Genomic DNA, 27,966 nt, shown 5'->3' on the forward strand with positions numbered 1-27,966 from the left:
CTGTGCTGTACTGCCTTCCCCGTGACCCATCTCCATTGTGATTGCCAATCATGGTGCCCCTTAATCCCCTCTCCCTCCCTCCCTCCCCACCCTCCCCAAACCCTTCCCTTTTGTACTCGCTAGTTCCTTCTTGGAGTCTGTGAGTCTGCTGCTGTTTTGTTCCTCCAGTTTTGCTTTGTTGTTATACTCCACAAATGAGGGAAATCATTTTGTACATGTCTTACTCTGCCTGGCTGATTTCACTGAGCATAATACCCTCTAGCTCCATCTATATTGTTGCAAATGGTAGGACTTGTGTTTTTTTTTTTAAATATCATTAATGTACAATTACTCGAACAACATTATGGTTACTAGACTGCCCCCATTATCAAGTCTCCCCCACATACCCCATTACAGTCACTGTCCATCAGTGTAGTAAGATGCTATAGAATCATTACTTGTCTTCTCTGTACATACTGCCTTTTCCTTGTCCATCCCCCCTACATTATGTGCGCTAATCGTAATGCCCCATTTCCCCCCTTATCCCTCCCTTCCCACCCACCCTCCCCAGTCCCTTTCCCCTTGGTAACTGTTAGTCCATTCTTGGGTTCTGTGAGTCTGCTGCTGTTTTGTTCCTTCAGTTTTTTCTTTGTTCTTATACTCCACAGATGAGTGAAATCATTTTATACTTGTCTTTCTCTGCCTGGCTTATTTCATTGAGCATAATACCCTCTAGCTCCATCCATGTTTTTGCAAATGGTAGGATTTGTTTTCTTCTTAGGGCTGAATAATATTCCATTGTGTATATGTACCACATCTTCTTTATCCATTCATCTACTGATGGACACCTAGGTTGCTTCCATTTCTTGGCTATTGTAAATAGTGCTGCGATAAACATAGGGGTGCATATGTCTTTTTGTATCAAGGATCTTATTTTTCTTGGGTAAATACTAGGAGTGGAATTCCTGGGTCAAATGGTATTTCTATTTTGAGTTTTTTGAGGAACCTCCATACTGCTTTTCACAATGGTTGAATTAGTTTACATTCCCACCAGCAGTGTACGAGGGTTCCCCTTTCTCCATATCCTCACCAACATTTGTTGTTGTTTGTCTTTTGAATGTGAGGCGATATCTCATTGTGGTTTTAATTTGCATTTCTCTGATGATTAGCGATGTGGAGCATCTTTTCATGTGTCTGTTGGCCATCTGAATTTCTTCTTTGGAGAAGTGTCTGTTCAGCTCCTCTGCTCATTTTTTAATTGGATTATTTGTTTTTGTTTGTTGAGGTGGGTGAGCTCTTTATATAAGGACTTGTCTTTTTATGGCTGAATAATATTCCATTGTGTATATGTACCACATCTTCCTTTATCCATTCATCTATTGATGGACACTTAGGTTGCTTCCATATCTTGACTATTGTAAATAGTGCTGCTATAAACATAGGGGTGCAAAACTGAAGGAACAAAACAGCAGCAGACTCACAGACTCCAAGAAGGGGCTAGCAGTTACCAAAGGGGGAAGGTGGGGGTGGGGTGGGGGGTGGGAGGGAGGGAGGGAGAAGGGGATTGAGGGGTATTATGATTAGTATACATGGTGTGGGGGGTCATGGGGAAGATAGTGTAGCACTGAAAAGACAAGTAGTGACTCTGGCTTCTTACTACACTGATGGACAGTGACTTCAGTGAGGTATGGGGGGACTTGATGATATGGGTGAATGTGTTAACATTGTTTTTCATGTGAAACCTTCATAAGAGTGTATATTAATGGTATCTTAATTAAAAAAACAAAAACAAAAAACATAGGGGTGCATATGTCTTTTTGTATCAAGGACCTTATTTTTCTTGGGTAAATACTAGGAGTGGAATTCCTGGGTCAAATGGTATTTCTATTTTTGGTTTTTTGAGGAACCTCCATACTGCTTTCCACAATGGTTGAACTAATTTACAATCCCACCAGCAGTGTAGGAGGGTTCCCCTTTCTCTGCATCCTCGCCAGCATTTGTTGTTTCTTGTCTGTTGGATGTTGGTCATCCTAACTGGTATGAGGTGATAACTCATTGTGGTTTTAATTTGCATTTCCCTGATGATTAGCGATGCAGAGGATCTTTTTCTGTGCTTGTTGGCCATCCGAATTTCTTCTTTGGTGAAGTGTCTGCTTAGATCCTTTGCCCGTTTTTTTTTTTTCTGGGTGTTGGGCTTATAGGTAAGTTTTTTATTTTTTTATTTTGGTATCATTAATATACAATTACATGAGGAACATTATGTTTATTAGGCTCCCCCCTTCACCAAGTCCCCCCCACAAACCCCATTACAGTCACTGTCCATCAGCGTAGTAAGATCCTTTGCCCATTTTTTAATCAGGTTATTTGTTTTTTGGGTGTTGAGGCTTGTGAGTTCTTTCTATATTTTGGATGTTAACCCCTTATCAGATAAGTTGTTACAAATATATTCTCCCATATTATAGGATGCCTTATTGTTCTGCTGATGGTGTCCTTTGCTGTTCAGAAGCTTTTTAGTTTGATGTAGCCCCATTTGTTCATTTTATATTTTGTTTCCTTGCCAGAGGAGATGTATTCAGGAAAAAGTTGCTCCTGTTTATATTCAAGAGATTTTTGCCTGTTGCTCCTATTTATATTCAAGAGATTTTTGCCCATGTTTTCTTCTATGAGTTTTGTGGTTTCATGACTTTTATTCAGGTCTTTGATCCATTTCGAGTTTACTTTTGTGTGTGGAGTTAGACAATAATCCAGTTTCATTCTCTTGCATGTAGCTGTCCAGTTGTGCCAACACCAGTTGTTGAAGAGGCTGTCTTTTCCCCATTGTATATCCATGGCTCCTATATCGTATATTAATTGGCCATACGTGTGTGGGTTTATATCTGGGCTCTCTATTCTGTTCATTGATCTATGGGTCTGTTTTTGTGTCGGTACCAAATGTTTTGATTCCTGTGGCTCTGTAGTAGAGCTTGAAGTTAGTGTATAATCCCCCCCCCAAGCTTTATTCTTCCTTCTCAGGATTGCTTTGGCTATTTGGGGTCTTTGGTGGCTCCATATGAATTTTAGAACTATTGGTTCTAATTTGTTGGAGAATCCTGTTGGTATTTTGATAGGGATTGCATTGACTTTGTAGATTGCTTTAGGCAGGATGGCCATTTGTTCATTGCTGTATCTCCAGTGCTTAGAACAGTGCCTGGCACCTGTGGTCACTCAGAAACTGTTTGATGGATGGACAGATGGAAGAGTAGGAGGGAGCCAGGACAGAGAGAGTGATAGTGAAGAGAGGTGCTCTGCCCACGGCCAGCCAGGCTCATCATTTCTCATATTTCTGGCTGCTACTGAGATTCTAAGGATGAAATTAAAATCCTAGGTTTCTCTTCCTCCTTGTATCTTACTTCTCTAATAACTGCTACTGCCCCCCTCCCCCCACCACCCAAGGACAGTTTTGTTCTGGGAAAGTTGCAATGATAGAGGGCACCAAAATATGCCTTCAGAGTTCGGGGGATCAGCATGAGGTTGCAGGTTTCAAATTTCCCTAAGTAACAATACCAAACAATGGCAAAGCCCCAACACAAACCACCTTCTGCTGTCACCATTATTACAAAAAAGGACCTTTCAACACCAAAGGTATAGAAGGAAAGGTGCAGAGCAAAGGACCTGTCTTAAATTTAATATATTTGACTTTTTAAAAAACTTGCTATGCTGTCTTTCTTTTTCCCACCTTCCTGGTACATAGTTCTGTACAGACACGCAGGCGCGTGGTGGGAGGCCAAGGTGTGGGGGCTCCCGTGTGGCAGACAGAGTGCCGCAGGGCCTGAGTGGGTTGTGAGCAAGCCATCCAATGTCACTGTTTAACTTTGACATAATAATTTTTTTTAATTGAGAGTTCTCTAAAGTATTGTTTTTCACACTGCGTATGTTACCCATTATTTGATCATGAAATTAATGGTGTGCAATGTCTCCCATAAGAAATAACATAGAATGCTAAATGAAAAAAGCTACACACAAAAGGCCACCCATTGTATGATTTCATTTATATGAAATGTCTAGAATAGGCAAATCCATAGAAACAGAAAGTAGATTGGTGGTTGCCAGAGGCGGGGCTGAGGGGAATGAAGAGGAGCATCTGTTTTATGGGGACAGGGTTGGCTTTTGGGTTATGAGAAAGTTCTGGAACTACGTAGTGGTAATGGTTGTATCACATTGTGAATGTACTGAATTGTACAGTTTAATAGTTACAGTGGTAACATTTATGCTATGTGTATTTAACCACAATAAAAATAATACTGCAGAGCAAAAAGTATCAGTGTGCACTGTACATGGCAAGTATTGTTTAATGAAACTTTTGCTTCAGTTATACATACCACTCTGGTTGGACCACAGCATAAGATGTATTTTGTGCATGTGTGTTCTCAAATTCTGACTAAGGCACTTAAAAGCTTCTTTTAGCTCAGAACATCCTACGGCCAATATTTGGATGTCCCTAGAACTGGTTTCTCTGATGTGGTTTCACAAGGGTACAGTTGACTTTGAATGATTTCCTCTTTCCTGAATGATTCTCCACAAAAGCCATGTAATTGTGAGCAAGTCATTCATTCTCTCTGTTTGGCTTTTGCATCTGTAGCCAGTTTTTTTGAACTTGAACATGATCTTGCTTGAAACCCTGAGAAGGTCTTGGCCTTGTTTTCACGTGGCCACTCATGTTTCCGTACCTTCACTGAACCTTGTACCTAATGTGTAGAACAGCAACCATAACACTGCCACACTTCTTGTTTTCATGTCTGTCTTATCCCACCAGGTTGTGATCTCAAGGATAGGGACAGCCTAGTGATGTTCTAGAGGGTAGGATGGTGTCACGAAGCTTTCCACAGGTGCTGTAGCAAATGGGATACAGGTGTGCAGAGATCATGACCCCCCCCACACACACACTCACACACCATTCTCCCCAGCAGCCCAGCTTTCAGTTGCTGTCCCACTGCTGCCTGACTTGTTTACCTACCTGTGATGTTCAGAATGAATTATTTTGTTCATAGGCCTTGACTTGAAACAGTTTGGAAGCCATGTGGCAATAGTGTCTGGCACCTAGGGCAGTGCTCCTTGTTTGCTAAATGAGGTGTGTGGGCAGGGGTTATTCTCCCTATATTATAAACATATTAAACTAGAGTATTTTGACCAGTCAGGAACTGATAATAAGCTGTTAGTGTTCTGAATCTAGTGTGCTTTCTGTGACATCACACCGGATTGCATTTTATGTGTGCATACGTGCAGACCATTGCCTCCTTGCCTGTGTGTAAATGAAGGCGAAGGCTGTGGCTAATCCAGAAAGGCCTGAGCTCTGGGGTTTTTCCTCCCTAAACAGGTAAATCTGTTCTGACATTGCTGCACTTTCCTCTGGGCCTTTGGGGAGTACATAGGTTATCAGAGTTACCAAGAGCCTGCTTGCTGGGGAGGACTATTTATAGGATCTCTGAGCTGGAACTTTGGAGAACAGCTAGTGCAGTGGTTCCCAGACATGGCCACATGAGAGTACCCTGGTAATCTGTACTGATGCTTAGGCTCCATCACCGGTGATTCTGATTGAGAGGTCTGGGAGTAGTAGGGCCTAGAAACTGAGTATTTATGAAATCTCCCAGGTGATTTTAATGTGTCTGGAGCCATCCATTTCTCCCATTTCATGTAAGTGGAAAAGGAGGCACAGAAAGGCTAGATTACTACAAGGGCACACAGTGACAGAGCTGACAGGCCAGATCCCCGCACTCCTATGCCCTGATTATTCCCTCTTGATCCCCACCACCTCTTTTCAGTTGGGGCTTTCACTGTCCACCAAACTGCACACAGGGAAGAGACCCAAGGGGCAGGCACTTCCTGACTTTGGCTAAGTCCGGTGCCCTCTCCGAACATTGGATTGAAAGACAAAAATATAGTGACACTGTCTTGCCAATGGGTTTCAGCCCCGGGCAAGTTCACTATGGATTCAATATGACCAAAGAAATTGACAGCAAAACATTCTTGGGGTGAAAGGGTTATACCCAACTTTATTTCCAGGTGGCAGGTCAGTCACTAAAATCCCGTTCACTCAGAGCAAGTCTGTACACAGCAAACTGGCCTCTGCCTCTGGGCCCTTCTGTCCGCACAGTCGTCCTCTGGGCCTCTGTCCTTGGCACTGCCACCACTCCAGCCTCTGCTCTCCTGCAGCTTTGCAGCCTGCCACTGTGTCGTGCCCAGAGCACTGGGCGGAGCTCTTTATATAGAGTCAGCAGCCATGTAGTGCCCACAGGTGTGCAGTGAACTAGTCAACCAGGGCCACATGAGAATCCTGGCCCCAGGAACTCTCATTTTATCCACAGACACTAAGGCACTTTGGCTCTCTGTACACCAGCTGAAAACAGTTATTGTCAATCTCTTTTCAATGACACAGTATCAATACAAATTTAGGGAATTACAGGAGAAAATAATTTTTCATCTCAACCCAAACATTTTTTTATGTTAGCACATTTCCCTCCAGTCTTTTTTCCCCTGTGGGCATTAGTTTTATGGCATTGTAATCAGTGTGCATATGACTTATATCCTGCTTTTTCATGTATTATTAAGTATATTGTAGAAATTTTCTGTGCTGTTACTTAGTACTTAAAACCATCATTCCTACCTAGTGGAAATTATACATGTTACTTTCAGTTTTAGTGATTTTAAATAGTAATGCAGTGAACGGCTCAGTACATGTAATACTATTTTCATATTTTGAGTTATTTTCTAAGGATAGATTCTCAGATACGGAATTACTAGCCAGAGGGTTATGGATGTTTCTGTGGCTTCATATTGACAAGCTGCTTTATGAAAAGATTGAATCAGTTTGTTTTTAATCCATAGCAAAGAGTCTACAAGAATATTTATCTTTAGTTCTGAGCATTTAATTTTTAATTAAAAAAATTTTTAATTATAAGTATTGTGTCCTTTCTAATTATAAGTATTATAATGATTCATTTGTAGGAGATTTAGAAAATATAGGAAAGTCAAAAAGGAAATTTAAACCATAATTCTGTCTTCTTAAGATTTGTTACAAATTTTTACACAGAAGGAAAAATTGAAAATAGTACAAAGAACACCCATATACCTACTACCTAGATTGAAAAGTTATTAACATTTTGTCTTATTTGCTCCATGTATTTGTTCTTTATTAATTTTTTTGACCATTTCAAAAGAAATTAAAGGCATTGTGACACTTCATTCCTAAAAACTTCAACATGCAAATAAGTCAGACAGCTATATAACTACAATAATCATTATCTGTTCTCCCAGAAATGTCTTTGGTAGCTGCCTTTTTCCAAATCAGGATTTGATAACAAATTTACACATTGCATTGATTTTACTTTTTTAGTCACTCTTAATCTACAATAACCCCTCACCGCCCCACATACCTTCTTCCCCCAGCACGTTGACTTTTTGAAGAGACCAGGACAGTTTTCTTGTAGAATGTCCTCATTGTGGATTTGACTGATTGTTCTTTTATTCCCTGCATTTCCCTTAAACTGGAGGTCAGGTCCCAAAGCTTGCATAGGTTCAGGTTATACATGTTTTGACAAGAATTCTTCATAGGTGATGCTCTCACATGAGGAGGCACAGATGTCAGGTAGTCTTGCTATTGGAGATGCTAAGTTTGATCACTGGGTTCAGGTAGTAGTAACCAGATTCCTCTGCTATAAAGGTACGTTTTTTTCCTTTTCCTTATTAATGATAAATTCCTGTGAGTTAACTTGCTGAAACCAAGGGTTTGCAAGAAAAAAAAAAAAAAAAACAGAACAATGTTGGCTATCATCAAATTGCCAGTAAACAGTTGTGCCACACTACACCATAGTCAGCATGCTTTTCGGCACCTATTTGCTTTGTTGCATTCTTTTTTTCCTGGTTACAAGAGAAACTTGTATGTATCATGCAACATTTAAGAGTTAAAACACTTAGCCAGGAAGTATAAGTGCCTATAATTCTAATCCCCAGATATAATTGCTGTGAACAGTTTAGGTTTATTAATTTGGTTTTTCTCTTAACATATTTACATTTGTTAATTGCTGTTATTATACAGAAATGGCTCCTGTGATACTGGTTTGCTACCTATTATTTTCACTGAATATGTCTTGGATCTTTTTCTCTGCCAGTAAAGGTAGATCTGTCTTCTTCCTCTTTTTTGTTGTTTTGTTTTTAATTCTGGTAAAAAATACATATCAGAAAATTTGACATTTTAACCATTTTTAAGTGTTCAGTTCAGTAGCATTAATTATATTCACAGTCTTGTGGTACCTGTCTTGCTAATGGCTTTCAGCCCAGGGCAAGTTCACTATGGATTCAATGAGACCGAAAAATGACAATGGAACATTCTTGGGGTGAAAGGGTTTATACCCAACTTTATTCCCACAGTGGCAGGTTAGTCACTAGAACCCCGTCCACTCAGAGCGAGTCTGCATACAGCAAGCCGGTCTCTGCCTCTGGGCCTTCTGCTTCCAGGCTTCTCAGTCTCTGTCCTCGGTGCTGCCACCACTCCAGTCTCTGCTCTCCTGCAGCCTTGGAGCAGCTGTGCGGCCATGCCACCATATCACCTAGAGCACTGGGCAGAACTCTTTATAAAGAGTCAGTAGCAACGTATTGCCCATACATGTGTAATGAGCTAGCCGACCAGGGCCAGGTGAGAATCCTGGCCATAGAAACCTTCACTTTATCCACAGACCACCACCTCTATCTTATACTTTTTAAAAAGCTGCAGAATAGCATTCCTTGGTGGACGAGCCAGAATTTATTCAATCAGTGCCCTATTTTTTGCCAATTGGGTTCTTTAAAAAAAACAGAGCTGCAGAGAATGTCCTTGCCTGTCTCAGTGTTCATTTATGTGAGTATTTTTATGAGATAGTTTCCTGGAAGAGGGAAAGCTGGTCAGACATTTTACATTTTCATAGGTATTGCCTAATTGTCTTTCAAAAATGTTGAACCTTGTTTGCACTCTAACCGAAGTATCTGAGACTGGTAAATTATTGATTTGTCTTATTAACTGTTTGCTCTCACAAGGTTAACTCAATCTGTTCTGTTTTTAACCTTGCTCAATGAGGAAGAGCTGATTGGTCAAGTAGAAACAACATTAATTGGCCTAATTGATAGTTACATAGCACCTCCTGATGTACAGGCATGGGGATTTTAGTTATGAATAAACAGACAAAATCCCTCCCCTAGCGTAGTTTACAAATTAGTGGAGACAGGTATGATCTCACAAAGGGTCATCAAGAAGCAGGAAAGGGGCATATATGGTAGGAAGCTCTGATTGTGTGGGGGGAGGGGGGTTCAGGATGGCGTCCCTGAGAAAGTGAAATTAATTTGGAACTTGGACTATCAAAGGAAGTTACACAGACAAAGGGCAGGTTAGGAATGAGGATGGGCAGAGAACATTCCAAGCAGCAGAACAGCATGTGCAAAGACCCTGTGGCAGATCCCTTTAGGCTTTGTACTGGCCAAGGAAGTGCAACATGTTTGGTGTCTTTGAGGAAGGCAAATTCTAAATTACTTAGAGACCAAATAGATGAGATCCCACTGCCAAAACTCTATAAGGAGAAGGGGTTTCAGAAGGATGAGGGGCTTTCCAAGGCAAATTCTAACAAATTGCAGGCAAAAGAAGAAAGAGATTAACTAAAGACATCAGTTTAGATATTTAGAATGACAACCAAAGTTGGAAGGAGGGCAAGTAACCAAGGAGAAATTATACAGCAGCTGGCATACATCCAAATGGGGGTTAGGAATGCCAAAGACCCAGATGAGCTAGGACTTCTCAAAAATGCTGATTAGCTGAAAGAGCTTTTAAGCTGTGTTTGCAATGAGCAAAATAAGAGAGGCATGCTGCTTCTGCCAGTAGTATTTAGAGAAGAAACACAACCTCACCACATTAATTTTGCATCTGTCTCTAGGAAGGAAAATGATACAATATAACAAGTATTGAGAAGGCATTACATGAACAGGCTGTACCAAGAACTTAATGTAGATTATTCCATTTGATAATAACACTGTGAAGTTTATTTCCATTTTCTCTCTGGAGAAACTAAGTCTTGGGGAGGCTAAATAACTTGTCTAGAGCCTGAGCAGGTTAGCAGTGTTGATGGGTTGGGCAGTCTGATGACATACAGATAGATCTTTAGTCTGAATTATCTCACTGTGCTGCCTTCAATGGAAAAGATTGGGCCTTGTGAGATTAGAGAGAACTCAGGGAATAAGCAGACTCTGGGGGAACCGGCCCATCTTAGAAAGAGACCAACCTGTGCTTGCAGCCTGGATTCACTGCTTACCAGGTACAGACTTCTAACTTAGCCTCCCTATTCTTCAGTGTCCGTATCTGTAAGACCGAAATAACAATTATCTGGCACTGTTCTTACAGGAATTCAGAATTAGGCACCGAAAGTGCTTGGCACAGAGCAGTGCTTAAATAAGTAATGGCTGTTTTTATTTTTATTCTGAGAGTGGGGGGAGGCACCATAGCCTCGTCTTCATTTCACCTATCAAATATATGGGGTCCATGAATGAATGATGCATAGTGCCCTTGCCCTTGAAGTCCATTTATAGGGTAGGCATACTAATACGGTGTCACTCTCCAGAGTTTACACATGACATTTCATGCACTTTAAATTTCTCACAATACTGCCCTGCAGCAGAGAGCAAGGCTGAGATTTCACCCTCTACACATGTGAAAAACAGGCCTGGAGGAATGAAGTGAACTGCTTAAGGTCTCATAGCCAAGCCAACATTATTTACTTTTTTGTCGGGATTAGTAGATAGATTGTGAAATAAGTAATTGAGAGTTGATTTCTGCAGGGCATTTGACAAGTCAGTCAGCTGTTCCTAATAACGAGAAGCGAGGGCTTAGCGACAGTTCAGTTAGGAAGGTGGCTATTGTAGTAGGTTGAAGACCTGGACTTGGGGAATGTTGCTAAACAGATCACTGTTGGATAGACCAAACAAACGTCTGCCCTGGGGAGCCTGGCCCGAATGGCTCAAAATATTCCGAAAGTATACCAGACATTTGTGTTGAGACTTAGATGAACAGCCTGGGAGTTGTGCTTACTGTGTGTGTAGCTGACACACACTGGGAGGCCCAGCCTGTCCGACATGGGGTGGTGACCAGGACACGTGTACATTACAAGAGGCTAGGGCTGGGCAGAGACTGATGATTGAATTAAATCAAGAGTAAGATGGAGCTCTGCACAGAGGACCAAACCCACAAGTACAGCCTGTCTCAAGAGCAGTTAATGAGGAACATGGCCATTAAGATGCAAGGATATCTGAAAATGATGTGTGTGTTAGCAAAGGTGCGCTGTCCAAGGCTGATAACAGCCTTAAACAAAGGAGGTGTGGATCTCTTTGTCTTAAGCTCAGGGCTTGGTTGGGCCATTGCTGAATTTGGAAATACGCCATGTAAAGAGACAGCTGAAAAAAACTCAGGGCTGCCCTTGGCCAAGAAAAGGGGAGATTTAGAGAAGATGACAGGGTATAGTTGTCTCCAAATAGTTGAGGGACTCCATCTCTGGACCTGGGTAGGATTTACTATTATATATATATTTTTATATGTGATATATATATTTAAATTATATATATTATGTAAATGTTATATATGATATATATTATAAAGTATGTAAGTATTATTATGTATATTTATTGTATGTATTTTTAATAAACTCAGGAGATTCTTATGAATCCGAAGTCTGGGAACCATTGTCCTGAGGAAAAGTTGGGTTTGTTTCACATAACCCAGAGGTCAGACCCCAACTGAGAAGCAAACAGTTCAGGGAAGCAGAGTGTGGTTGAATGTGAGGGAAAATATTCTGAAAGTATTCAAAAATGAATTGCATGGGTGCCATGGGGCTAGGGGTGGCCATCCAGACCTAAAAAGTACAAGCACCTTTATAGAAAAAAAATGACTTAACATTCAAGTTGTTCAGGCTTCTTAAAAACTCTTTGCATCCTTTTAACATATAAATCTGAGTTGTCCCCCATGGCAACTGAATTTTAAATTAATGACAATTGAATAATACTAAAAATCCCACTCCTCAGTCACATTCACCACACTTAAGGTGCTCAGGAGCCATGTGTGGCAGTGGCTACTGCATTGGACAGTGAGGATCTGGAATATGTCCATCATGGCAGGAAGTCCTCTAGGATGGTGCTGGCTGTTAGGCACAGACGTTTCCACATGGTTGGAGAGCAGAGCAGCGTTATGATTAAGGATTGAGCATATAGATGATTTCATTTGTCATCACTATGGAGCTTATTTCCATTTTGGGTGGAATGGCTTGGGGTGTTACGTAACTTGCCTGGGGCAACAGCAGGTAAGTGGGCCAGCCAGGCTGGATTTTGGTCCTGCTTGCTACTCCATGACCTTGGTCACCCCTTGCTAGCCTCAATTTTCTTACTTGGAAAATAGGCTAATCATAGGAGCCACTTTACCAGGCACCTGTGAGGACTGGACTGTAATGCACGCCAAGTGCTTAGCACAGAGCTTGTCTCCTACTAGACTGTCATCAGCAGTCTTTCTTCACCTGGAAGTTGTATTCTATATGAACATATTATTTTGTTATTTTTTTCCCAACTAGCATTATTTCTTAAACCTATTTTTAAATACTGCTGTGTGTCCATAGATTGCTTACTCGTTCCCTGCCTGTGAGAATTTGAGACTTTACCTTTTCTATATGTTATGATTATGATTGTTTTGCCTACTGGGCCAGACACTTAGGTATGATTACATTCATTTTTTTTTCTAAGGAAACTGAAGCTTAGGGCATGTCAGCAAAAACCTCATTAAAGTCACTTTGAAGTAAAAATGGAGTTTTACTTGAGCCTTGTTCAGGACTTCTAAGCAGAAATGCTAACTCCCACAGATAGGAGAAATATTTCAAGGAATCCAAGCCATGCAAAGGTTTTTATATCTTTGGGGAGACAGGCAAGAAAGATTGAATTTCAAAAGGGGTACATCCACTTACATAAAATACAGAATGCTAAAAGAAGGGTTGGGGTGGATATACCTCTTGGCCCCAAAGGGCAACAAGGGGAAGGACAAATGTTCGTATGTCCTTGAGCAGGAATTGAAACAGCAAAGGAGAACAGATACGGTGATGCATACTTTGTTTAGCTTTGAACTTGGTTTTATTTAATGGATGTTGTGATAGAGTTAGAAAGCTTAACTTTCCAAGAGTGCCCATTCTGAGAGTCCCAGAGTTAATGGAACTTTCAGTACTTAGGCTTTAAAAATCTTGTGGTGGGCCGCAAGGAGAGGCGCGTGCTCTTGGCGGTCATTCCCAGCCCCTGGCTCTCACACCCAGCCCCTGGCAATCACTATTGTATCCACTTCCTGCATGTATGGATTTGTCTGTTCTGGGTATTTTATGTAGATGGAGTCACGTGGTTTGTGGCCTTTGTGTCTATTCTTTCACTTAACAATTTTTCAGGGTTCGACTATGTTGAGGCATCTATTAGTAATTCATTACTTTTTATTGATAAATATTATTCCATTGTATGAATGTGCCACATTTTGTCTATTCATTCACTCACTGAGGGTCCTTGGGGTTCTTTCTCCTTTTAGGCTATTAGGTATAATGCTACTATGAACATGAATGAACCAGTTTTTGTATAAACATACATTTTCAGTTCTCTTGAGCATATCCTTAGAAGTAGAATTGCTGGGTCTTATGGCAACTCCACGTTCCATAGAATTTTGTTAAGTTTATTTATCTGTAAAATATAGTGAGTAGTTCCCAGACCTGTGAATTCCATGAGGATGTTACATGAGTCAAATATGAAAGTATTTTGTAAAAGCACTAATGAACTCTAGGTAGTGAAATCATACTTCAGAAGCACTATTGCACAACATCTACACATAGTAGTAGATGCTCCATAAAATGTGTGTGCTCCATAATGAATGTGTTCTTGAAATTTAAAAAAAATGACCTGATGTCTTTAAAAAAACAAAATCTTTTGGTGGGCCCTAGTATGGTGGTCAGCTTTTCTTTTTTTCACAGGCAGTTAATTTACAAGAAGAGAGATCTCTGTCTAGACATTGGAAGGCTGTAAAGTATGTTGATCAATGAAAAAAGCAAGATGAGAAACAGCTTGTATAGTTCTCATTTGTGTGAAAAACACGAGGGGACTGGGTGTATGCTTCTGAATGCACAGGGGCAGTAATGGAAACTGTGCCAAGTACTTCCTGTCATCTCTCCTAATCCTCACAGTAGCTCTGTGAGAAATAGAGAGGGTGAGTGTCCAAGATGACTCAGGTAGTAGTAAATGGCAAGCCAGACTTTGGCCCAGGTCTCCGCACTCTGCCACTGTGTGCAGGCCCCCCTCTCGAGTGGCAGCGTGGGAGCTGCAGCTGCACGGACATGGGCCGTGTTCTTCCTCCCTCTCTACAAGCTGTTGGAAGTCCTTGGCTGGGTCATTGGTGGGTTCTTCACACACCTCCCCAGTGAGCAGACAGTGAGGGTGCCTTGCTGATTTTGAACTGGAGGGCAGGGGGATCTGAATTCTTCTGTGGAGGGCCCTCCCCAGTAGGTGGCTGGTGGTTGGGGCTGCTGTTTCCTCATGGGGTCTGCCCTCACCACTGGATGACTTGGGCAGGAATGGCAGCTGTGCACTGGTACTGCTTCAGATGCTGGGATTGGCAGAGTTTGGATTTAAATGTCCAGGTGATGTGAAAAGGGAACCCGGGGTAGTCGCTTGAGCGTTGCCTGTTCCCTTGCCCAGTGGTGTGGCCCTCTCAACAGGGACACTACCGTCTAGAAGGGACAGCTGCTCCTTTCCCTCTGTCACTTCTTTCAGTTCATTTATTCTTCTCTTCACAATATATCCTGTGAAGACTGTCACTGTTTAAAATTAACTGATGCAGATCTTCATAACAATCATTTATCTCTTACTGCAAGATAGTTGCCTTCAAACTCAGAGGTTCAAGACAACAATAAACATTTCTTTTTCAGTTTCTGTGGGCCAAGAATTTGTTGCAGCTTGGCTAGGTGATTCTAGCTCAGCGTTGTTGAAAGAGCTGTAGTCTGTACGTGGGCTGAGGCTGCAGTTACCTGAGGGCTGGACCGGGGCTGGCACGCTTGCTTGCAAGGCGGTGCGCTCACATGCCTGGTGAGCTGGTGCTCATTACTGGCAAGAGTCCTCAATTAATTCCTCTTTAGGCGGGCCTCTCCCAGGGCTGCTTAAAACATCTTAGCATATTGGCTCTCTTCTCCAGAGCAGTCAGAGAGCCCGGCAGAAGCTGTCCTGTTTATGACCTACTCAGGTCATGTTGACTCACTCTTGCTTCCTTCTGCCCATCAGCAGTTCGTCATTGAGCCGCTGCACATTCAGGGCGAGGGGAGTTAGCTTTTTGAAGGGATGGGGAAACATACAAAGCTCATGCCCAGGGTTTTCCTCATTAATTTTTCCATCTATTCAACAATTATTTTTTGAATCTCAGAATTGTGCCAGGTAGCCCAGATAGATAAGTAAGACAAATAAGGCTTGATCCTAACCCTCAGGGAGCTTAGAGCACAGATAGAGTATTAGTTACGATTTGGGTGATGCTTTAGAATGTAATGAGAATGTTCCTGTCCCCATGTAACCTCCCCACAACCTCTGTGACCCCGCAGCTGGTTATAACTCCATGACCCCTTCCTCTGGAGTTCAGATGATGGGGGAGTTTCTTAAGTTGATAGAACATGATTTTGATTCCAGCATTTCTGACTATAAATCCCTCGTGCTTTCTGCCACCATAGGCTGTATTCCTTGTGGCTGTTCTATCATCCCTGTGCCTCAGATGGGGAAACAGAGGCTGCAGTCACCGAATAGCTCTTGACATGTTAATCCCTTTTTTCTCCCCACCACACTGAGCTGCCCCTTGGGGTGGACCATCCTCAGTATTCCATTGACAGTTGCTGTTGTCTTCTTGCAGAAAGCCCTGGGTGTACGTCAGTACCATGTGGCCTCAGTCCTGTGCCAACGGGCCAAGGTGGCTATGAGCCACTTTGAACCCAATGAATACATCCACTATGACCTGCTAGAGAAGAACATTAACACTGTGCGCAAACGGTAAGGCTGCAGCAGGGGGGTTGTGGAGACCGCTCGGGGCACGTCGCTTACCCCCCTCCGGCAGGACGGGAGGCACTTGGCAGGGATGGCTGACAGTGGTGGTAGGATCAGGGCATTTACGGTCCCAGGGTCCCTGCTGAGGATGGTGGACTTTCTCTGACAAGGATAAATGTGTTATCAAGAATCCTGGGAATATGGGCCATAGGGAAAGTCTCCGACACTCACTGGTGCTATGGCGTGAACCTCCCAAACACCCTTTCCAGAACAGACTAACTGACTGCTAGCCCTCTGGGATCCACCAGTCACGTCAGTGGCTGGAGAAATAGCTGTATTTCCTCTGCAGTGCATAGGCCCAGAGGATAGTTCAGGCTGGAGGGCCGGAAGAAAGCTCAGGTGGGATCTTGAGCATCTCTCTTTTCTGGGTCTCCCTTTCCTCATTTGGTAAAGTGGTAGCCATCTTTGCACTGCTGTCCTGGGTGCCAGTCCTGGGCTAGATGCTGGCACCAAAGGATGAGTAAGGTGCCATGGGAGGGTAAGGAGTAGCGACTGGTGGTGTATAGCAGCCAGCACTGCTCCTGGACCTTAGTGACTGCAGATAGGGCTGTGTGCTTGCCCACCTGGTGACAGGGACCCTGAGAGGACGGGAGAACAAATATGAGTACACCCATTTGCAGCTGAGGACTGGGCTCGGGTGGGGAAACAGCTGGCCCAGGGCCACTCGGGGGGTGAGTGGCAGGACCTTGTCTCCATGCCCTCGTCCAGCGCTCAGGCCACTATCCCACGCTGTCTCTGTGTTGCTACTGTTTCCTTTTTACTGGTATCCTCACTTGATTTTTAAGGGTAGGGATCGACTTAGTCTTTATCCGCAGAGCCTCCAGCAAGGCATCACTTAATTACAGTCAGGACCTATTAACATCCATCAAGGGTGGCCAGAATAATAGCAACTATCTGAGTGTCCTGTTCTAGACACTTCACGTACGTCACTTCTGTTCTCCTCAGCATCCTCTTGTAGGTTGTTGTTAACGCCCACTGTCCCACCTTGCAGATAAGTCAGGTGTCAGACAGGAAATATCCTGTCTGCGGTCATACATCTGTGGAGTGGTTGGACCTGAACTCAAGCCCATGTTGGTCTGGCTCTGGTGCCTTCCGGTATTTGTTCTAGCGTTCTTGCGGGTTTCATCTGGGCTGCACGTTAGAATCACCTGGGAAGCTTGTAAAACTACCAACACATGAACCCCACTCCCAGCAGTTCTGATTCAGGTGGTGTAGACCCTACTACTCAAAATGCAGTCCATCAGTCACCAGCATCAGGATCACCGGGAGCTTGTTAGAAATGCAGAACCTTAAACCCACCCCACACACTCTGAGTCCGAATTTGTAGCTTAACAGAACCCAAGTGACTTGAGTGCACATCAAAATGTGAGATGCTCTTACCAGTTTCCCAGCTGATGTTCTGACTGCTGTCCCCACCAATCAGACCTTATGCAAATACTTTTCCCCAGGAAACAATACTTTATTTATTCTTAGAACTTTGAAACCACGGCTCAGTGAAAAAATGATGTATTTTCCTTTAGGATTTACCTTGCGGTTCATCCTGCCTGGAAGGACAGTTAACACAGAAGTTTGCTCTGGGATAAGCTTGACAAGATATTATTCATCATTTAGCCTTTACTTTGAAAAACTAACCAAAAGTCTGCCCTTTGAAGCACTGAGGATTTTTTTGGTTTTAATTTTACCTATAAATTAGCCCTCCCCTAATTTTTTTCCCTTTGCCTATTAATTCCAACCCCACATTAGGGGAAAGGCCATTAACTTGAGGCACTTTGCAGGTTAGCACAGGCCAGTGATGTCCTTTGCATTGTTGCCCATCTTGCCAATGGGTTTCAGCCCTGGACAAGTTCACTATGGATTCAATGAGACCGAAAAATGACAATGGAATGTTCTTGGGGTGAAAGGGTTTATTCCCAACTTTATTCCCATGGTCGCAAGTCAGTCACCAGAATTCCACCCACTCAGAGTAAGTCTGCATGCAGCAAGCCGGTCCTTGCCTCTGGGCCTCTCTGTCCCTGCAGCTATCTTAATCTCTGCCCTCTGCAGCCCAGCGCCCTGGGAAGAGCTCTTTATATAGAGTCAGTAACAATATATTGCCCACATGTGTGCAGTGAGCTAGTCAACCAGGGCCAGATGAGAATCCTGGCCAGAGGAACCTTCACTTTCTCCACATTGCCTTAGAGCACCACCGACTGGCGGTTCTTGCTGAGGTTGATTTGATCCCCCAGGGAATTTGACAGTGTCGGGAGACACTTTGGTTGTCAGAACTCAGAGGGGGTTGTTGATTTGCTGTTACCTAGTGTGGATAAAATGAGAGTTCCTGTGGCCAGGATTGACTAGCTCACTGCTCACCTGTGGGCAGTACATGGCTGTTGACTCTATAAAAGAGCTCCGCCCAGTACTCTGGGCAACACGGTGGCAGGGCTGCAAGGCTGCAGGAGAGCAGAGGCTGGAGTGGTGGCAGCACCGATGACAGAGGCCCAGAGGATGGCTGCTGTGAGGACAGAGAGGCCCAGAGGCAGAGACCAGCTTGCTGCATGCAGACTCGCTTTGAGTGAATGAGATTTTAGTGACTGACCTGCCACCTGGAAATAAAGTTGGGTATAACCTTTCACCCCAAGAACGTTTTACCATCATTTCTTTGGTCACATTGAGTCTATAATGAACTTGCCCGGGGCTGAAACCCATTCACAAGACACCTAGTGAGTAGGGGCCAAGAATACTGCTGAACATCTTGCGCAGAAGGCAGCCGCGCAGCGGGGTCGTCTGGCCTGCCTGCCAGCCTGCCACCAGTGAGACCCTTAGGGGCAGAAAGAAGGCTGAGGGAGGCTATTCTGTAAAGGTCCTACTGGACTGATAGATGTACGAACGTTTTAGAAGGCCAGGGGACGTGCAGGGGACTCTTCCTCCACCCTGTGTCTCTGGCAGAAGGGGTCCAATTCTAATTCTGTTCCTGGGACCTGGGTCTTCGTCACCCAGTGAAGCAGAGGACAGACAGACATCGAGGACCCATTTGCCATCCTCAGTTAATCCTCAAGGAAATGAGGTGATGAACCTGTCCTTAGGCTTTTGGCATTGTTAGGCTTTTTTATACAACCTCAGGCATTGGCTGTCAAGGTCTGTGGTTTTAAAACCCATGTGCTATTTTTCATCTCCCCTGCAGCCCAGCCGGAAAGAGGGGCTGTGCTCTGTGTGGTGAGTCACTGCCTGCACCCCGGCATTGGAGAGGCTGCCACAAAAGGGGGCAGGCTGTACCTCAGGCCGGTGCTATTTTTATTCAAGGTTCTCATGACAACAGAACTGTAGAGATTTTCAGAATTGTCAGTTGTTCCGCTGTTGCCCGCAGAGCTTGCACCTTAGGGAACTCTTGTCTCAGGGGGTTAAGTAAATTTGGGCATGAGGGGCTGGAAGCCGGGCCAGCAGAAGGAGGTTCCTCTGCTTTTCCACAGTCATATTGGTAATAGCAACGATACTGATGGTAATTGAACATTATTGTGTGTGAGCCAAGCTCCGTTCTTTTCCAGGTGTTACTGAGAAGCAATACAAAGCAAGGTAAAGGACACAGACCATGGAGTCGCACTGCTTGGCTCCTGTGTTCTAATTCTGCCATTTGCTAGCTTGTGACCTGGGGCAAGGACAAGTGGGAAGGATGACAAAGGGGCACAAGGAAACTTTGGGGGTGTTCATTATCTTGATGGAGGTGATGATTTCACAGGTGTATACATGTGTCACAACATAGGAAATTGTATATTTCAAATATGTGCAGCTTACTGCATGCATGCCAGTGAGACCTCAGTAAAGCTATTTAAAAACAGTAAGTGCTGTGTTAGTACTAGCTGGTTCCAGTCCAAGCCCTGGTATTTAGAGATGGGTTGGGGCACTCCCTGAGGAGGGCAGTGGCTTAACTGGCTACACAGTGGGTTTAGTAATAGGGCCGGGTCTGAGCCCAGAGCTGCTGACTCCTAGTCAGATACATTTTTGTCTTGGCTTGTTGGGTATAAGGGGAACTGTGTCTTCCAGGAGGCAGGTTTGGCCTAAGCTTTGCAAATGGTGGGAGGCAGAGTCAGTTCCAGCCAAGACTGCTTTGGTGGGCAGATAGGTGGCTGCTGTGCTTCAGGGGCCGCCGGGTTGGGTGGGCAGCAGCAGGGAGGCATCAGGAGCCTCCCAGTCCGTGTGGGTGGCTCAGTGGTGACCTGCTACCTGTGCCAAGCTAGGTCTGCTGGGGAAGGCTGTTGAAGAGGAGGCAGTTGGGTCCTGGCAGGGGCTGCCCGTCCCCAAGGGCCAGGCTTGGATTGCCATTTTGGCCCTGACAAGGAAGTGAGGGGTCTAGGAGGAGATAAGAGGCTGATAAGGTGACCAGGTTTCTGTTCCTGAGAGCTGACAGCCATCCCTGTCTTAGAGGGGTGAGAGCACATGGGCTTAAAGGAAAGGCTTTAGCATAATAGGATAACCTGAGGTGGGGGTTGTGGATGAAGGGTGGGCAGATTGGGTGGGGGGCACTAGGGTAGATGCTCTGTCTCTTAGTGGGGCTGATTGCACAGGGGAGATGGCTGTGGACAGAGAAAGTACAGGATCCAAGGCAAGACTGGCTGTGAACTTGAGCTATTAGCACTAACACCATTCTGCTGAGCCTCTGTTCACTCTTGGTTGTTTTATTAAATAACAAAGGATACAATGAGGATGAAACAGTGAGACATATATGTAATAGATGCTCGTCAGATAATAACAGTATGCTGGAAAAGCAAATACCTTTAAAACTCAAAACCCTGTCACCTCCTGTGATGTTGTTACTTATTCATCAAGTAATTTTGAAGCACCTGTGAGTGCTGGGTGCTAGAGGGACCTTCGTGGAGCATGGGGTCTCCTTTCCCTGCCCACAGCCAGGGTTGCCATGTGACAGAGAAGCAGTGGCCGTGGGCGGGCAGGGGATTGTGCACCAGGCACCAGCCAACCCTTTCCTCTCCCCCAGATTGAACCGGCCTCTGACCCTCTCGGAGAAGATTGTGTATGGACACCTGGATGACCCCGCCAGCCAGGAGATTGAGCGGGGCAAGACGTACCTGCGGCTGCGGCCCGACCGGGTGGCCATGCAGGATGCCACCGCCCAGATGGCCATGCTGCAGTTCATCAGCAGCGGGTTGCCCCGGGTGGCTGTGCCATCAACCATCCACTGTGACCATCTGATCGAGGCCCAGGTCGGGGGTGAAAAAGACCTGCGCCGGGCCAAGGTAAGCTGAAACGGTGGTGTGGGGGGGACAGTGGGGGGGACATGGGTTCAGAGACAAGTCCTCAAACTAGGGAATTGCGTCCGAATTCTAATGGGCTCATTAGTTTACTTTTCTTTAAAAAAATTTTTTTTTGCTCTTTCCTAATTTTGAAAATACCATTTGTTCATTGTGAAAATATAAAGAAAGCCTAAAAAAACAAAAATCATCCTTAATCTTACCACATTAAAGGTATTTTTTTCCTGGTCATTTTTCTGTTATGTCAGACAAATGATGCAGATAGCAGGTTCTGATACATACTGCCAGTCACTCTGGACACAGTAGTTTTAATTGCCCTTCCTGTCAGCGTCACGTGCTTGCTCAGGCTCTTGGCTGATTCCTGGGGGCCTCATCACGAGGAAGGTGGACAGTGTTCCTATTTGTAAATTTGAGGTGGCCAACCCCGGACAGTCAGGCCCACCGCTGCACGTGGGCCTGGTTAGGGCTAGGTCCCCAGTCTCGGGTGCGCTGTCGTAGTGAATGGCCTCCTTTTGAGGCTCTTTTCTTTTGAGTTTTGCTTAATGAGGTAGAAGGGACTGTGTGCCCTCTGCAGAGTTTTTTCTTTGAGCTCCCCACACCCTTTCTCATGGCACCAAATCCCTGTCCCTTCCCCCAGGCCCTGCTGGTGGCACCTTTGTGTGTGCCTGCTCTTGGCAAGAGCAGATCTCTCCCAGCTCTGGACCTCCACCCTTTCCACCCCCTGTGGTGGGAGTAGATGCCCTCTTGGGGGGCCATTGGCAGGAGCTGAATGTTGGCAGGGCAGTGGCCAGCCGGGCACAGAGTGAGGCATGCCTTTGCAAATGCTCCAGCTCCCAGGATGAGCACAGCCCAAAGAGCCCCTCAGGCCCATGGGAAACTCTCAGGGCAGCTTTCCCATTCAAGCCCTTTCTTTTCACCCTGGCCCGCCTGTTGGTGTCCTGGTTGCACGGTGGGTCTTTTCCACTCAGCTGAAAGTCCAGCTTGCGGGCTAGTGGTTTCCATGTTAGCAGCAGCGGTGACAGTAACATTACAGGGGCTCCTATGGTACCGGGATCTGAGCAGGGCCAGGAACTGGGTCCTCTTCAGCCTTGGGGATGACTGCCCAGAACAGGGCCACTGCCTTCAGTGACTGGCCCTCACTTTATGGATTCAGAATCCACTTCTGGAGGTGACATTCACAGAATCATAGGATTTCAGAGCTTATTCCCTCATTTATTGAACAAGTGTTTATTGATCTTTAGTTCTGTGCCAGGCTGTGTGCTAGATGCTGGGGATTTAGGCTGAACAAGACAGGACCCCTGCCTTCACACATCTTAGAGTCTAGTAGGGAGTAGGCAGCTAAAAAATTACACAAGTAGGTACTTGCCCATTGGTAAATACATTACAAAGGGAAAGCACAGGACTCTGAAATATAAGAAAGACGTTTAATTTAGACTAGGGTAAGGAACAGCCTCTTTGAAGTTGTGACATGTAAGCTAAGATGTGAGCAGGTAAGCTGGTATTAACTGAACAGAACGGCATATATAAAGGCCCTGAGGCAAGATGCATGTGAAATTAGAAGGGAGCTCCTGTGGCTGGAGTTCTGTGTGTGAGAGTGTGGTATGAGGAGGGCAGGGGCAAGTACAGGCAGGGCCTTGAGGGCTGTGGGCACCATCCTAGGGGGTCATTGAAGGTTTAAGCAGCGGGGGGATAAGGTCAGATTTACATGTATTTGGAAGGGTCCCTCTGGTTAGGGTCCAGAGAGTCCGAGTGACTTGTCCAGCAGCCGGAGAGGGTCGAAGCTGAGTTCAGGCCACGTCTCTGCCGCGCCGCCCTGGTGCGCCCCACTGCTGCTTCTCTCACTTGCACAGACATACATGCACCCAGACATGGTCACCTGCCTCCTACTCTTGGAACCAATTATAAGTGACTGATTTGTAAATGAAAAAGCCCATGTGTTAATTATTAATTAGAAAGAGACTTCTCTGAGAGAGCCTCACGGGCCCTCAGAAGGATGTGCGTTTGGTCTAGAGTTTAAATGAAGTGGTTTAAGGTTGTGATTTGGGTTCAGGTGTTTAGGGTGGGTTGTATGGTCCTGAGTGTGTTTTATTGAGGACCCTGGGAGTTGCCAGAGTTCCTCCTCTGCCTTAGAGCCTGGCTTTCCCCTATCCAGAGGCTTAGCAAGCCTCCTTTCCTCCTCCATCCTTTGGGACTCTGCAGTCCACCATGGTCGCATCCCTTTTATCACAGGAGTGTCCGGGAACATGCCGTATCTTCCAGATAAACCCTGTGCTGGGAAGCCACCTCTACCTACTGAGGAAACTACTTCTGAATTACAGGCAGAATGGGAATAGCCCATCCCATTGTTTTGTTGAGACCCATATTTCAGAAGAATATGGTGTCTTTGACAGTCTTTCATTTGGGGCCCATCAAACCTATTCAGGTATTGAGCACCTGTGACATGCCAGGCACTGGCCTAGGTGTTCTGAGATGTAATCTTATGTCATCCTCCCTTTAAGGGAGCTACCTTTATTTTATTACAGAAATGCAGTTTCAGGTGCTGTGGTTGGACAGGCTGGATGTCAAGCCCTGACTCCTCTGTTTAACTCTGGGGTGTCCGGCAAGTTACTTTGCCTCTGAGACTCTTTTTGCATCTGTAAAATGGGCTTAATGACAATACCTTCCCTCCCTCATGGGATGGGTTGTAAGGATGTTTAGCATAGTGGGCATTCAACAAATATCAGCCAGGGTTGCTGACATTGCCTCAGAAGAGGCATCCGAGGCTCAGGTGGAGAATCAACACCCCATGTGAGCCACAATGGGACCAGGATGTTCACTCGATCCCACTGCTTCCCTTTGACAACCCCCTCCCCTAACACCATGTCCCAGTTAGCCCATCCTGCTGTGGCGTGCCCCTCACTCCTGGCCCTGGCTGAGGACTTGAGTGTCAGAGAGGACCTTTGGAGATGATGTAACCCAATTCCTTCACAAAGAAGGAAAATGAGATCCAGGGCAGGGGAGGCACTTGTTCAGGACGCACTCCCTGGCCAGGTGTCACAGAACTGAGGCTGTGTCTCTGCTTCCTTGTCTTTCTTCCCTGGCTAGCCAGCTGAGACCATGGGCCAGCACCCTTTTGGAATTATTTGCAGAAGGCCTCCAGGAGGGCCTGTCTTCAGAGTCTTAGGGAGGGTGGAGGGCAGGAGGGGGGCAGGAGCGAGGGTCATTCCAGATGCATACTGTGTTTTTAATGCTCTGGTTATTGATTTGTCTCAACAGGACATAAACCAGGAAGTGTATAATTTCCTGGCAACTGCAGGTGCCAAATATGGCGTGGGCTTCTGGAGGCCTGGCTCTGGAATCATTCACCAGGTAAAGCAAGGCTTGGCCTGCCTTTCTCGGGGGAAGGGTCTAGGCTGCCCTTAGGGAACCAGAGAGCACCACCAGGCCTGTGGGAGCAAGGGCCTGAAGGCTCAGGAGGGCAGTGGGGGAGCTGTTTGACATCTCAGGCAACCCTCTGCCTCCTCCTCCTCTTCCATTTTTAAGTTAATTTTCAGTAAGTCAAGATATATATTCTCACTCTCCAAGTAAGAAATTGAAATGGTCCCTCGTGACTGCTCAAGGTAATCAACATTTTAAGTTTGACACTTCTTTTTTCCACACCACCTTCTAAGCATTTTATTATTGTACGATTTTTTTTTGTCTTGCTTTTTTCTACAAGTGTTAGACCTCGTTGCATGGAGAGCTAGCATGTGACAAGTACTGTGTGCCGGGCACTAACCTGGCACTTTGCAGGTGCTAACTACCTCAGTGTTTACCGTGACCCCATGAGGTAGATGGTTTTGTTGTCCACACCTTACAGAGGAGGAAACTGAGGCACAGAGAAGTTAACCTGCTTGCCCAGGGACACTCAACTGGCTGATCGTGGAGCCAGGATTTGCATCCAGGCAGGGCTCCCCTCACATGGGGAGTGCCTCACCACTCCGTGCACGTGGTGCTCCTTGGGGTCTTCCCGGCCTTCCTGTGGTGTATTCTCTGAGATGTAGGAACCGTAGGTCCTGTGTCCATGTGAGCCAGTGGTAGTTCTTCTGGGGTCCCCCAAAGGATGGATTTTATATTGGTAGGTGATTTTGTGTCTGAATGCAAGAGTGTGTGTGGTGTGTGGTGTGGGAGACAGGTGCTTAGCTTTCCATCATGGCGACTGCTGGGATCACTGACCGGGCTTATTGTGCCTCTCTGCACCTTCCAAGGTGACCCTTCCCCCACCGCCTCCATCGTGGGCCTCGCTTCCCAGCCTCCTTCAAGAGGAGCTGAGTCAGGCTGTAATGTGAGCCTCATGGGCTCCGAGCACTGCTCCACTCTGAAACCGGAGCCCACGGATCACTGCTCTGCCCTTTCAAACCATCATCACTCTTGCCAGGAAGGGGCTGCCCAGGAATGGCAAGTCACATTAGTCTGCAGGGGCCAGGAGGCCTTTCTTAGCGGCAGGACTAGGAGTCAGATGAACCCAGTCTTGGCTTTTAAGCATCGTGAAGGGCACCCCAGTCCAAGTGTCCTCCATTCCACCTCAGTACAAGTGCTCAGGGCTTTTTGGAAGCTCCTGGGCCAAAGTTTTGGGCTACGAGTGATAGCAGCCCATCCCTGCCACTGGCCAACAGCTAACTGTACTGCCTGGCAGGTCCTTCCTCCACCACATCTCCACTTCTGATTGCCCTGGGAAGCCCCCAGCACTCCCCTGTGCCTCGCCTTAGGGCCCCCTTGTGGGACCCCTTCATATTGTGACCCTAGTGTATGCCAAGTGCTCTCCCTGTTGGACCATGTACTCTGTGGGGCAGGGACTATGGCTTATTAATTCCTCTCTATTTCTGGGCCAAGGGCGAGGTCAGTACAGAATAAGACCATCATGCACATGTTGTGTGGATGGAGGGCTGAATTTCCAGCTTTATGTTCTAGATGTTAGTCTGGCCTAAAACACTCTTCTCCCCAACCCTCGCCCCCATCCACCTAACCATGTCCAGCTGACCTCAGAGGTCACCGTCAACAGCTTCGTTGTGACGCTTTCTTCAGTCCTTGGGTCTGCACCAAACTTTCCCTCCTGGATGTGGACCACACTGAATTCTGTATGTCTGGTCTTCATGGATCAGATTTTTACATGAAATAGTAAATCTTAGTGCATGACTGAGGTAGGGAGGTCAGAAGAACGAGAGTTGCACAGCGTCTTGTCCAACCGTTGTCTGTTAGATCTCCTCTGTGCTGGCCTTTCTCTCTGCCAGCTGCTGTCCTCCTGGGGAAAGACCCAGCTCTTCTCACTTTCTGTGCTCCTGAAAGGCAAGATCCTTCATACCTTGTCAAGTATGCTGGGCAGATACATAGCCTGAGGCAGAGGCCCTGGGGTTTCTGTGGTATTCCAGGAGCCCTCCCACCACTGTCAGTCCTGACGGTCCGTAGAGCCTTCACATCTCTGATTGCATCTGCCCTTCCAGCGTCTGTGTATTTGTGTGTGTGTGTGTGCGCGCGCACGCACGCTGCAGAAAAATAAGTAAAAATAATGCCTCTTTGGGCACAATTATAGCTTAATATACGCAGTCTCCTTGGGTCATTGTAATGATCCATTAAGGTCAGCACTGTTGGCAGCTACTTTTTATGTACTTGTATCCGATGACAGTGAGGAAATCAAGGCTTGGAGAGGTGGAGTGACTTGCCCAAGTCCCAGACCCAGGGCCTTGCCAGTAAGCATCCTGCAGCCCTCAAGTGCCTGGATGGTGGGCAGGGCCACATGGGGGTAGCTGACCAGAACCTCCATCAAATGTTTTTTGGGGAATGTTCATGGTCAGTGCCTTGCCAGCTAGGAGGAGGCCTCAGTGAAGGGGGCACTGTGGAACAGGAAAGGTGACGAGGCGGGGCGAGCTGTCATCTTCCTTGAGCAAGTCACTTCAGTTCTCAGCGCCACCTTCAGGCTGCCGGGATTGGGGAGGCATTGCCTGCAATTCTTTTCAACTCAGCAGCAGAGCAGCTCATGGTGGCGCTCCCGTTGGGCCCCCAGTGCTTCCTTGTGGAGCCTCGAGCCAGGTCCTGACAGAGTCGTGTGCCCTGATGAGAGGCAGATGGGCACAGTCAGCACCCTGGCCGGTCCACCACGTGCAGCAGGCACACCGTTAGGCAGCCACACTCATCACAGGACTCCTCGTATCCCAGGTCATCAGGTTCTCACCACAGAGCTGGGTCAGGATGGTGTCAGTATTCCTTTCTGTGTTACACATGAGGAAACTGAGGTGCAGGGACACAGTGTGGGAGCTGTTCCTGAGCCCAGGCCTCTTGTCTCCTAGTCCCTGGCTCCTCCTGGCCCGGCCCTGAAGGAGTACCTGGGGAGGGCCCAGTGTCAGCAGGGGGCAGTTTTGCTGACCCCTTTTGGGCCCTACCTTCATTCTCGGCTTTTAAATATAAGATCTTGGATTCTTTTTCAGATCATTCTGGAAAACTATGCATACCCTGGGGTTCTTCTGATTGGCACCGATTCCCATACCCCCAATGGTGGGGGCCTGGGAGGCATCTGCATTGGAGTTGGGGGAGCTGATGCAGTGGACGTCATGGCTGGGATCCCCTGGGAGCTGAAGTGCCCCAAGGTGAGGGAACAAAGGGC

At 46.0% G+C, this 27,966-nt stretch overlaps 1 protein-coding gene across 1 annotated transcript in view; it reads left to right on the plus strand.

Moving 5' to 3' along the window:
* Nucleotides 1-27,966, plus strand: part of ACO2 (aconitase 2) — a 50,226-nt gene that overhangs the window by 11,579 nt on the left and 10,681 nt on the right. Inside the window, exons 2-5 of the mRNA XM_073213931.1 lie at nt 15,920-16,056; nt 21,077-21,335; nt 24,606-24,698; nt 27,791-27,949. Coding sequence (XP_073070032.1) covers nt 15,920-16,056; nt 21,077-21,335; nt 24,606-24,698; nt 27,791-27,949 — 648 coding nt within the window. The remainder of the gene's footprint in view (nt 1-15,919; nt 16,057-21,076; nt 21,336-24,605; nt 24,699-27,790; nt 27,950-27,966) is intronic.

This window comes from Manis javanica, chromosome 10 (genome assembly GCF_040802235.1).
Source record: "Manis javanica isolate MJ-LG chromosome 10, MJ_LKY, whole genome shotgun sequence".
Classification (NCBI taxonomy): Eukaryota; Metazoa; Chordata; class Mammalia; order Pholidota; family Manidae; genus Manis; species Manis javanica.